Source organism: Atta cephalotes (genome assembly GCF_000143395.1).
Source record: "Atta cephalotes unplaced genomic scaffold scaffold00068, whole genome shotgun sequence".
NCBI classification, from domain to species: Eukaryota; Metazoa; Arthropoda; class Insecta; order Hymenoptera; family Formicidae; genus Atta; species Atta cephalotes.
The window spans coordinates 533443-547445 of record NW_012130132.1 but is presented as its reverse complement, the minus strand read 5'-3'; the positions used below and the strand labels follow the sequence as shown (position 1 = coordinate 547445).

The 14003-nt window shown below is 32.9% G+C and overlaps 1 protein-coding gene across 1 annotated transcript in view; it reads left to right on the top strand.

The window, feature by feature from the left end:
• The window catches only part of LOC105623959 (protein turtle-like), a 247436-nt gene that overhangs the window by 120380 nt on the left and 113053 nt on the right, over nt 1-14003 (top strand). Inside the window, exon 5 of the mRNA XM_012205328.1 lies at nt 3399-3626. Within this exon, the coding sequence (XP_012060718.1) occupies nt 3399-3626 (228 nt within the window). The remainder of the gene's footprint in view (nt 1-3398; nt 3627-14003) is intronic.

The window sequence follows — 14003 nt, the reverse complement described above, 5'->3', positions numbered from 1 at the left end:
CACTGCTTATTATTGTACGTATTAATTAAAAGCTTTCCTCGGGTCATTCAGCTCGCAATAGACGCATTTCCTGAACGCGCAGAGTAGCTTCGACGACGGGGAGTCTGTTCATTTCCTGGTTATTGTTTAATAAACGCGTACTCTGTGGAAATTAATGCGATTTCAGTGCATTGTGCCCGGGAAATTAACGCGATTGTAGATAATACATATTCCGCCATAACGCGCATGTAGGATTACCTGTTTGTTTCTTTCTGCACTTCCGGCATTCGTTTGTTATGCTCATTTGTACTCTGTATTTGATAAATTATTTTAAGCTTCAACTATTCTATGTTATCGTAAAGCTGTCTCGCAAAATACGCAAATCCGTGTCATCCGCGCATTAAGAACAGTGAGAGGACAAACATTTACAGTTGTTCCAATGCTGCAGGTAAACGTAGAATAAACTGCATCAGCAGTTCTGCGTCACATACAATTCAAATTCTTGATGTGACACAATTTTATGCAAGTGTTTTGGTTTAGAACAACTATTATTTTTTTAATTTTATGGATCGTTTTTACACGCATTGATAATTTGTTATACATGGAAAGGCATTATATTGTATTAACAACATTAGATCTAATTGGGAATAATCGTGTTATTTCGATACCAATATTAACGAAACAAATACTTGTGTTATTAAAACAACAGCATGTGATGACGTATTAAATAAAATTTCAAATTAAACTTCTTGTAAAATAGAGAATTTTTTCAAAATTGAATATAAAAATAAAAACTGTCATCTGCCGTAGCTATAGTTTTGATAGCTAAAACGAGGAAATTCAATCGCAAACATTTGCCGTTTATCTTTGTTCAAATAACTTGTAACTGAAAAATAAATATGCAAGTTGAAGAGATTTCGTCTCAAAATGTAAGATCTTGGAAAATCAATAAAATTTTAAACACATAATAAATTTTTTGACATTATATTATATATACTGGACATTGATTGCGCAAATTTCAATCTTTGGATAATTAATGTAGAACTCTAACTGAGAGCAAATAGCCATTCCTAATTATTACGTTCTAACTATCAATATCAATGATCATGGCTTTCGACAAGATGTGTACGTGATGTACGGACGTCTCTTTGATTGGATAGATATCCAATCATGTAGACAGCTAGGATAGGCAGTCTGTCTGTGAACTAGATAGATAGATGGTTCATCTAGAATAACTGTTGATTAGGCAACGGGTATGTCTGTTATACCGAAGCTCTCAATAGTACATAGCCTTGTTTGCTTGGGCAATAGTACTATTTGCTACAAGGCGATCTTCGATATTAAGAACATTATTTAATATTAAAATTCTAAAATTTTGCAGCTTTATATTTATTGTATTTCTTTAAATTTTAAATATTAGTCTCTTTTAAAAAATATAATGTACAATATATAAACTTAAAAATCTTTATATAAAATTTAAAAAAAGATAACATTTGTAACTATATATATAAAAAGTTTTTGTTGGAAATTTTATATATAAATTTTTTTTTATTATAATAGTAATAGAATAATTTAGAATATTTTTTTATTGGTAAGAAAAACTGTTAAAAAAACATTTTATTAAAATATTTTATACTTTTATAAAATTAATATTTTACGTGCACGATTTTATATTAAAATTACAAAATTTATCTGGAATATTCTTAAAATTGTATCAAATATAATATAATCAGTTCCAGATGGTTTCCAGATGGTTTTATTCGGTCGGAATTGATTATAGATATATTGTCGATTCAGGTTTACCATTGCCATTCGCAAGTATTCTCTCTTGGCAGACAATTCTCTATGTCTCTGTCTGATAGTTTACTAGTTTCCTTACATCCCAAGACGATAAGTGTACCTTGCTAATTAGCCAGTAGTAAACCAGTAGTGACGTGCGGCGCCTTCGATACGTTTCCACGAGCGCGTATTTACCTCAGCGCGCACTTTCGTCATAATTAGTCGTAACAGTCGGTGGCGGTGAGCCACAGGTAGCGGTCTCTCGAGAATGCGAGACGTGAAGTACCTCTGTACCGTTGTTTTGCCGAATGAGACCCGTCCGTCGTTGTGATTGACGGCGACATTCACGTCGCGGCTCTTGGGACGTGTCACTCGAATTATCCCCACTATCGACTCGCTTATTGGCAGAGAAATAATGACAGACGTCGTCCTGCCAGTATCGATATGATCTGAATTTTTTTCAGTTTCGAATCGACTGTTACAGTTGTAATATAACGAGCTTGTCGAATATCGAGCTGTGCTAATTGAAGTTTGATAAGGAACTTTAACAAATCTTGAAAGGCTTTTGAACAAACTCATAAACTTATCTTTAGCAGCTAATTATATAATGAAAATAGAGGAAATATTTAACTTTCTCTCTCTATTAGATGTTCTTAATGTGTACGATTAAAAGAATTATTTTGGAGTGAGATTGAATAATTATATATGCATTTTAGCAATATCAGATATTTATATGTATAGAGATTATGTTTAGAAATCATAGAAATTAAATTATTAGGAATAGATTACATTTTTTAGAATATTTTTATAGGATATTTTTTATTTAAACTTTAAGAATTGTATTTATTAAAATTTTATTTTATTTATTAATTTTATTTATTATTTTACTACTACATTGTGTGTTAAATGATCTTTGAATTAATTTCTTAAATTAAATAATATTTTATTCGTAATTTTCAATTGTGTCAAAATTTAGAACATTTAATTTAGAATATGTGATTAGCATGTGAAACATATAAATCAATCATGGGTTAATTAATTCATCTCTATAATTGAATTGCTTAGTTTCAAAGTAAATAGCATTGATATTAAATGTATTTGTTATTAAATGCATACATTAATAAATTTAGTTTAATATTAGGTTGTCCGGAAAGTTCGTGCCGACTAATCTATATAATTTAATAAATGTATACTAAAATTTAAATCTGCGTTTCAATTTTCCTTCAAAATCGGCACAAACTTTCCGGATATACTTTCCGGAACTTTCCAATATATTTTTGGAGTTAAATTGTTTAATTTTATTATTTTAGTTAAATTAACGGCATATAGAATAGGAACAATGGTGATCTAAAACTGATTAAAAATAACTCAAATTAAATATAATTTGACATTTAATCAGTGAATTTAACAATGTGGTTTTATTTACAATTATTACTTGTAACTATTATTTTTAATTACTCAGGACATCTTTATTTTAATTCTTCATATAATATGTTCCATACATTTTGCCGATTACGTTCACTGTAATCTCGTTGCTACATTTTGGATAATTAAATCTCAGATAATCTGCAATTTTAACACAACACCACACATTGTTCCGCTTATGCTCTTCTAACTATAGTTTCATTTTATCTGCGCAGGTAAACCTAGACCACAAGTCTCGTGGTATTTGGAATCTCAAATCATCCATGCATCTACCGAGGTTCGAGAAACGCAAGGGCCAGGCGGCGAGACCAACGTCGTAACCATCAGCAACGTGACTGTGAAAGCTCTCACGAGGAGGCATCATCACGCCAAGCTGTCCTGCCGAGCGAATAACACTCAATTAGCGTCGCCACCCACCACCACCGTTGTCATAGAGCTTAACAGTGAGTGCGCTCATTCCAATTAACGTTAATTGCACGCGACGCAGCATGATACCGCGTCGACCTTTGCTCTTCTCTGGAATGAATTTTTTTTACGAGATACACAGCCTAATCAGGCTGCAAGCGTTGCTTCTTTATTTGCGAGAACGAGAAAATGAGAAAGATAAACGTGAAGGAAATAATTAGTTACGATAAAAATAAATATTTTTAATTGACTGTGTCCATAGCGACAACGAGCTCTCTCTCCATCCTGTCTCTCCATAAAAATAGCTCGAATTTCTATAGCGCATCAAAGCTTCGTTCGAACGCAGTTTACACAAAAGGAAACTGTGGTTTTCATGCGTAAAGGTTCTTTATTCGCCTGTAAAATAACGACTGCGAATTACTCGCATGCTCGACTATTACGTAAAAAAAAAAAAGGGTATCGAATATTTTCTCGGGGAATGTCTCGAATTTTCGGAATAGCCGCGGAACAAGTTATCCGCGTTATGAATATGCAAAAGACTGTCAATTTCGACGCTGCGCGATACTTTCGATTCCTGTTTCCCTCCACCTTCCTTCTCCGTTCTATGTATGTATCAGTATCAATATTTTCTCGCTGCGAAAGAGGGCAGAACGAATATTTAACCGGCGCGTGATCCGATTTGTCTGGCTGTGATCTTTTTTTTTTTACTCGACTCGAAAATGAAAGCGGACTCTCGACGAAACGAAATTGAAACATTTTTCATCGATTACAAGGGATAGGAGGGCGACAGTGAGAATTTCAACGAGAAGATGGGGACGAGGGGATTAACAGCGCTGGGGTTTCGTACCCTGCCGTCGAAAAGCAATCAACCCCACGATGTCATTAATAACGCCACTTCCGGAATCACTCTGAAACGCGACGAATCGCATGGCGCCGGGTAACATGCCGCGGTCGCGACAGCGTTCGATTAATCTCCATGACAAACAGAGGTAGGAAGGAAATATATGTATTCCTCCGCGCTTCCTTTATTTTCCTTTAACCCAGAAACAACGGTGGTGACTGAGGAAAATTGCGATTCGAGCGATTTTCTTTGGCCGCAAGATCGACCCGGGGCGAACAATTCGTTTGCAATTATTTCGAGGAACATAGAGGAATCATAATGAAAAGTCCTTTTGCCTGCGAGATTGTAATACGTCGCTATAATTACATGCGAAAGCTATTCGTGCCGATGACTTGAGGGTAGATGTGGTGAAATTGCTATCAAACTTTTATGCTTTATGCTCTTATATTTACGCGTTTTTAGCGTCGAGCTTTGTGCTAACAATATTATTAAAATATTATTTTTCGAAAAAGATATTAATATTATTTTATTTATTAATATTTATTTTTCCAAATTTTTTGTAATTTGAATATGTCGAATATTATGCACATTTTTAAATAGTATTCTTTAGTAGACATTACTAAGATATTTTCCGATTTGAAAATTAAGAATATTGTAAAAAAAGATCTAACCCGGTTATTGGAAAAATACGATTCGAGTGTTATGTTTCCATTCGGCAATGCAGCGAACGTACACGAGTATCTGATAGCGTGTACCTGGCTTATCAGATTTCACCTGGACTCTACCGCGTTTCGCAAAAATAGATTTTTTTTTAAACCGGACGACGCAAAATGAAAAATCCTTCAATTTTCTCATCGACTAATTGACCATCAACAGTTCGTCAAAGGACAACCGGAGGGTCATTTTAATTGATCGGCGCGAAATAATTCCTGTCGGATTTGACGATTGAAAATGAACGGCGGTTCAGGCACAAACAGATTGCAGCCATTCACGTGTGATATCACACTCGTTTCTGAAAATTTAAAACTACCGATCTACGCTCAGACTGAATTATTGCTCATCTTGTGTGCATATACCGAAATAATTTGATGATACGTTCTTCGCATATTCAATGCTCTATAAATTATTTGTCTTCATTCAATTTTGAAACGATTTTTTTTATGTCAAAGTTTAAATTGAGACTTTGTGAAATAATTAAAAAATTGTTTAATATTTCAGTAAGCGAAGTTTTAAATTAATCTATACGGAAAGATCGATTTTGGTGAAATATCTACAAATTTGCTGATTTGAAAATAATTTTGTTAAAGCATAAAAATATTTGTATAGGAAACTCAAGACATGATGAGAAAAAGTTTTTATATTTTACAATATGAGCATCCTACAATTATTTTCAAATTTGTATCTAATTAAATTTTTTTTTATATTTTAGCAAAATCATTTTTGTATATATAATAAGATATATAATAAATATCTATTAGCTTGACAAGTGAAATATAATGAATTGTTCACGAATATAATGCAACAATTCTTAATTGTCATGTTGTAATCGATTATCTGCTCTCTCTTTTTCTCTTCTTTTCACGATCAAGGATAGTTGCTTTATATTTCCGTATAATACATATTTTTAGATTTTATCTAATATATCCTTCTTCCGCGTCATCCTGATGGTAGTTGCGCGAGGATGGAAAATTAATATTCATAATTGTATAAGCAGCATGGTGGCTCATCGGCACAGCCGAGATTCATCCGACAAGAAACTTACGCACCAAACAAACAAGTTTAAATTAAATCGCCGGAAGCTGCCAGCTTCGAGCTGGAGAATACGAGGGAATCCGAGGAAGAAGGCTTGCCATAAATTGCCTTAGAGGCTACTTTCGTGTGATGTAAAATGTTCGAGTGTAAACCAGAATCGTGCACTATCGATTGTGGAATATTTGAATATTTCAAACATTTTCGTTTTTTAACGCTGATAAGGCTTTTGCTTTTACCTTCCATAACTAAAAATATATTTCTTATGAGACATTCTGTTTTTTTTTCTTTATTCGAAGCCATCGATAATTGTTCAAAGAACGTTAATGAGGATTATTAGTAATGTCATACATTTTAAATATTGAAATTCTGTAACAAGTGGATTGTTATCGATTGGTCATTATTTCAAGCGTTCTAGAATTATAAGAACAAATTATATAAAGAAATAAAAGATAGAATATGAAATAATTTTTAAAAATTGATTTTAAATAATCCAATTATACACGATTTTAATGAGAATACTAACGGAATTGAACGGACTTCATAGCTTATAATTAAAAATCATATATCTCATTTTCAATTCTATTATCTTTTCCAATATTATCAAAATTATTACTAAAAATTATATATATATATATATATTATATATAGAAATTTTGTATGTATGTATATATATATTTTATGTAATAATATTAAATAATATATAATAAGTAATATTAATAACATTTATTTTCGAAATTGTAATTCTTTTCTAATAGAAGCGTGATAAACCTCACGGCATAAAATATATACGACATCAAGAAATCATTAAATGCTATCTTACGAAATCGGCGACGTAATCGAATGTAAATATCGAACTTCGCCGCACTTCTGAAACGATTTCAACCGACATAGTGCTCGGGCGAGTTCTTCGTTTTTTCTTTTCTTTTTTTTTTTTAAGGAGATTACGTGTTAAAAATTCATTTCGCAACTTCGCAACGTCTCGATTTCTTGCTAATTGGAAGCGCACAAGGAGTCGCTGTCTACATAATCGCATCTACATGAACCTCAATTCCTGTACGATCACATGAAAGTCTAACGAATCATCGGAGGATCGGTTGAAAGTCGATCGGCTTGTGAAAACGATTTCCGCGACAATGTGAAGTCGACGAATACTCGACAGCATTCGAGTGGTCGGAAGTGGATTGCATTCGGAATCGCGCAATGTATCCCATTAATTTTTCATGCTACCACCGGGACCGCCGCACCGCGCCGTGTCCCGAAGTGAAGTTCGTCGTATGTATGTGAACGCTACGCGGGTGGAACATCGTCGTTAATAATTATTCGATAGCTCCGTGTAATGGAAATGGCGAAATTGGAATAGAATACGATACGCTCGTATAGAACTTGTGCTAACAGGAAAAAAATAACCCGAGAAACAAATCAAATTCGTAACGAGCACTTAAAAACTTATTTGTAGAAATGGAATTTGTATGGGATAACCACACTATTCAATGTCAATTTCTTAATGATTGCTAATTTACAAATGATATTAATTATTATATGACTTATATATGCGTGTTTATTTCTTCTCAATTAGAGTATCAGTTTTTTGTTTATATCGTTTATTTAATATCGGTTCAATTTTTACTTACGAGAGAGACATCGGATTCGATTTACACAATTTTGTGTTGCTTTCAAATAAAGGATGGACAATGTACGTGGCTCGAAAGAAAGAAGAATACTGAGTTCTTAACAGAATTCACCGCGTTGAGAGAAAATATTGTATATTTTTCCATATAATATCTCAAAACGGCACACATACACACACCACTATGAATTTTTATTATTTTTAGCAATGCAGTCTTTCCTGTCCTCGTGTCGCCGTTTATCTTGTGATGTATTTTCTTGCAGAATCAGCAGAACCTCATAGTGTTACTGCTGATTCTTTCAGTCATCGTAGAATCGATGGAATAATGCATAAAAATGCACATAAAATGTAGTGACAGATATATGATTTCTAAGCTAAAGTTCACTCAGTTCTTTTTATTTGAAATCATGTAGGTATAATTAAATTATTTAAATTTTTAAAGTTATATTTTATGTTTTATCTTTTACGTCGTTATGATTTATTTTTTATTTAATTCCAGAATGTTTAAAATTATATTTGATATATTTGAGAAGAATTATAAAAGATTCAATGAAACCATTTACGCGAATTTAATGTTTTGAATTTGCAATAGATGTAGAATATAAATGAATTCGTAAAATAAATGACAAATAAATAATAACACAATAAAGCTCTGAATAAATCAGTATAATTGAAACAGTTGAACTAAAAAAAAATTAATATTGATAAATCAATGCATTAATGTCAAAAGAAAAAATGCTATGGCAAGAAAATAATATTATCACTCGCAACAATATTGCCGTTAATATGTTTTATTTATTATGATAGTTTTAGATCGTTGTGCACTTTATTTTACAACGAGGTTGCAAATCGACACTTCGCAATAGGAATAGAGGCGAGACGATCGTTTCGCGAACTTGTTCAACTTTTAATGACTCATTCTGCAGAGGCATTTGATTCCGAACAGAACGTAGCTTACACGAGTTCGAGAAGAATAATCAAGTTAGGTAACAAGCCGAGGAATCTTCGGCCTTCTCCCATCGGGGAGGTATTCCGCCAACACAGAAATTCCATTCGGCAAAAATCCCTTTCGTCGCGCCTCCCTTGATCGGCGTCCTTCGTTAATTAGTAAGAAAATTAATGAAGCCGCCTCCGCGAGCGCAAACTTCGCGCGCGCGAGACTCATTAGTCTTTTATAACTGCGAGCATTAACGAAAGTAGTAGATGCGCTCCTTGATAGTCAGACGATTACGTATCTACTAGTAGTAACGACCTAACGAGGCAGACGTTAAAAGAAATTCCTAATTAAGGTTGAATCCGCGTATAGTCGTTGCTTTTCTCGTTTAGGTCAACCGTGACGATGATATTTATATATATTATAAAGAATTATTATAGAGAATTATGAATAATTATGAATAAAGGAATATTTAAAAAAAAGTATTTAGTATTTGTGATTAATTTCATAGTAAAATAATTATAATTATTCTCCATTTTTGTATTATTACTGCTACAATTTTAGTAACAATGATATTTATATTTCCACAAAAAAGGATATATAGTTGAAAAATGATTTTAAATTATGATAATTGCCACATTTTTTCTCTGAGGTGAGTGAGAAGAAACGGTATACTAATGCGTACAATATTCAATGGTTTTTGACAAGCCAAAAATTAATTTTTCATTTTTCTGAAATTTTAATTGAAATTGAATCACTAATTATCATTCATTGATTAATTGGAATTATTTAATAGGAAAGATTCTAGCTAAATTGAAATGAAAATGAATATTATTGAAATAACACATTGTAAATAGCGACGAATTACATTTTATAATTAATTTTAAGTGGGATTTAACAAAATCTTAATTTTTAGCTATCGACTTATTTAAATTTGAAAATTGCACAAACGAGAAGATTTTTTTCTAGTAAATTTAATTCTTCACAAATGAGAAGAATTAAATTTACTAGGAGATCTCTTCCTAGTTTTTATCATTTTCAAGAGAAAAGCGTCTGAAAATGAAGTTGGAAACAAAGCGTAGTTCACAATTTGACTATCGGTCTGAATGTCCTTTATCAGACCAGGTCAGACCCGTACATTTTACGGACGCTATCAATTCGCGGGACGGATGTTCTCGACGAGCTCACGATACAAAGTACTTTCGTAACGAAGCCGAGCGAGCTCCGAGCAGATTTTAGCGACAAAACGAGAGAATCCGCGGAGTCGCAAACGGCGTAACGACTCTCGGAAAGTACTCTCTCGCTAGCAGCGCTACAGAAGAAGGGTTTAGCTCACTCCGGAGACGAGTGAACTTCAGAAATGTTACTCCTTGTACCTTGATAACTCAATCCGTGGGGAGCTAATAATTCTTCTCTCTCTTCCGACACGAACTGTTCCCTCAATATTGCGATATGAAGTCTTCCCATTTGACAATGATTTCGTTCAAAAAAATTAAACAATTTCAAAGTTCCATTTTGAATATAAATCGTGCGCGGAAAGTCTTTTAATAATTGAAAATTAAATTTAAAAAATAACTATCTTCCTTTTTCTAATGTTATCGAATAAATTTTTATGTAATAAAAAATTCTTATTTTCACTTAATTAAGATAAAAAAATAAAAAATATTAAATATATAATGTAAATTGATTTTAAAAAATCTATGATTGGTACAAAATATGTATTTTACAGTAATTGAAAGGCATACATGAAATGGTTAATATACACACGTATCTTCTTGCTTGCGAATAGTAGAGAATTACTTTAGTGATTTGTTCCACCCCGAGCTTGGATTCTTCGCCACCGGAATTAATTAGTTTACCCAGAGACTCCTAGCAAGTGTTATTCCACTGCACGCCTCGTACATTTCCCTGTATTTTCCGAGCCATAAGGACCGTACATCGTCGTCTCGTTTACAGGCTTTCGCTAAAACTGGAGTGAGAATAGACTGCGAAGAACGGTTCTTCTCTCCTTTGTTTTGTCATGCCCTTCTCATTCTAACGAGACTCTAATGATATGAGTTCACAACGACTTTGCCAAATTGTGGCAATAATATTACTTAGAATCGTACATTGCGGATCTCGACGAAATTTCACTTAAGCCGGCGATTCGCGAGATCGGCGCGTACGAACCTATTATGGACGTGCGACTCCTCTAATGTTCAGTCGTTTTCGAAACAACCGACTTTTACCTACGAACGAGCCGCTTAACGAGTTGACTTTTCCTACCGCACCTACACACTTTAATTCCACCAATTTAACTTTCTTCTTTACCTCCTTTCGCTATTTCGCTATTTCGACCCATTTTAAGATTAACATTGAAGTCGAAATAATTTCGATATATTATGTTCAATTTGTCATCAGTATAGAACTATTTATTTCATATTGATTATTATCACATATACAGAAATATAAAAAATATTTTAAATTCTCTTATTTTTGTGAAGTTCTTAATTTTGCTCATGAAAACCGCATCTATGTAATTTGAAATAAATCAGAATGTACTCATATATCGTTTAAAATCTATCGGGAAAATTCATAATCAGATCTATCGCAAAAATTCATAATCAGATCAAACAAATTTACTCCTCCGCTGATAATGTTGGACTTTTAAAGATATAATCAGTTTTTTTATAAATTCTGGTAGATGAATTTAAATCCGTAAAAATAAATAAAATACAATCCAACATCTGTGTTAAAGTTTTCATAAGAATTTTTTTTAGATTTTTACAGTTCGAAACAATAAAAAAATCTACGCTGAAAGTTGAAAGGTTGCGAACAAACAATAAACATTTTATTTGACATGAAAATTTTATCATATAAAATCCTTTATTCTTGCAAAAATTTATTTTATTTCTGTATATACTGTCTTGGTCGAAATAAAATTGAAAGTTTATTTTAAATGTGAGAAATCGATTTCCTCTTCACTGATTAGTCACTGAGAAAGCTGAAATAGGATTGAACTGTCTTAAAAGAGTTAGTTAACTTTTTTCTTCGAGTAAAGTATAAAGTTTCAGGCGCGCAAAAATCAACTTTAGAATAATTTTTAAACTGATCACTACCTAATCTTTGTCATAAACTTAACAGAATTAAGGAATCTCTTTCTTATTTTAACATATAAAAAATTTGTAATGTTTATATTACATTTAATTGTATCGATATTTTTATTAATTTTTATTTTCTAATGTTGTTTCTTACTGTCTCGTTTCTTTTCCTAAGTTTCTGAAAATTTATTAGTTAATTTCTATTTTAGATTTCAAAGTATTTTCTTGCAAATCTCTTAAGCGTTGCACTTAGGCGTTATTGCCGCAGTCTAACAGATAAAATGGCATTCCTTCTCGAACTCTCATTTTAGAAGTCATACGATAAACGCGCGAACAACTCGCGCGTCTTGAACGAAGCGCGCCTTATTGAACCGCTTCGTAATTCGATTAAAGCCACTCTATGCGCGCGAGTAATAATAGCTGCTCATTAAATTTCCCCGAAGAGGCGACGAAAGTTTTCGAGTTTGCGCTTCCATTTGAAAAGACGTTTGATTGGGAATACAAATTCGCAAAAAAGAACTCACAAAAATCGTACGAATAGAAAAAGAAGAGTACGCAAATAGACAATCAAAGGAATCAAAGGAAATAGTTTAATTTTCTAAAGAACTTTATTAAGTAAATGCAAAATACACATATCCATTTATAATACAAAATATAGAAAATATTTTTAAAATAAAAATTTTTTATAGTCGCACATAAATGTAAAACTTGATAATAGAACGTTATGTATTATAATATCGGCACTTGCATTTCTTAAAGGTGTAGATAATCGAATTAGTAGTTGAGAGATTGAATGAATGATGCCATTACTTGCACATACCTGCAGCATTAATTACTATTGACAGTGTAATATATTAATAATAATATTAAGTATCTCAAAGTATATTTAGAACTTATCTAAAATAAATACTATTATTATATATACTTTTCAGAATTATTGAACTTTTAAAGTATTTTCGGCAATAAATCCAATTTTAAAATTCCATTAAGGGCATTAATATCTTTTAATTGACGGCTTTAAATTAATTTTTCTGTAAATAATAGGTTAAAACATTTTTTTAAATTAAGTATTACATATTGATATCAATGATAAAAAATAGAGCATATAAAATAGAATATATTCACATGCGTATGCATGTTTCTTTGAGATTACAAAGTCAGCTTTTTAGGTCAACGTAGTTGATTTGACTTAAAAAGAGATAACTAAGTTGGAAACCAGTGAGATGTATGGGATGTAGAATAAAGTAAAATAATGAAAGGCAGATATCTCCGTTCGTCTAGGGAAGAGTATTAAAAGCGTCTCGTCGAATTCTTCCCGCCTGCACACCTGACGACATGAATTTTGATTTGCAAATGAAATCCCAACTTCATCGGGAGTTTCGCGGCCGGTAGTTCTCTCTCGGTCGCCTTTGTTTTCGGCAGCTTTTCATAGCGAGCACCAATTATACGGACCATTCTCTCATTCCTTTCATCTCAGTCCGTCTTGCATCCCATTCCATTTTTTTCTCAATCTATCCGCCTTCCTCTTCGTCGTCGACATCGATCTGCATTTTCTTTTTTCCTATTAGTCGGAAACTTCCGCGGAGAATGTCAGACAGAAAAGGAGCCCGGCATGAAATTCGCAAGCGAACTGAATTCTAATTATCCCGGCGTTTCTTTCGCGCGTTCTCCGCGTTCCGCTTCTTCCCCTTTTTTGCTTTGCGTTCGCTGGACCGCGTCCTTCGTTATGCGCTACCGCACGTTGCAAAAAGCGTATTCTGAAAAGAGACGGAAGTGGAGAGACCGAGTGGAAATCAGAAAAGCGAGTGTCCATGCAGAGTTGCGCTTATGACCTACACGTGATTGCCATTGAAATGCCTTTCTTGTTATGCGCAGTGAATTATTTTGTATCAAATTGAATTATTGATATGGGTAGAGAGAAAGTCTATATGCAGGCTCTATTTATGTCAACAGTAAAAAGCAGTGTAAATGAAAATATATTATTAAAAGAGAAAAAGTACATTATTGAGAGAAAGAGAGAGAGAGAGAGAGAGAGAGAGAGAGAGAGAGAGAGAGAGAGAGAGAGAGAGAGAGAGAGAGAGAGTAGAGATAGTAGAGTAGTAAGTAAGTAAGTAAGTAAGTAAGTAAGTAAGTAAGTAAGTAAGTAAGTAAGTTAAGTAAGTAAGTAAGTAAGTAAGTAAG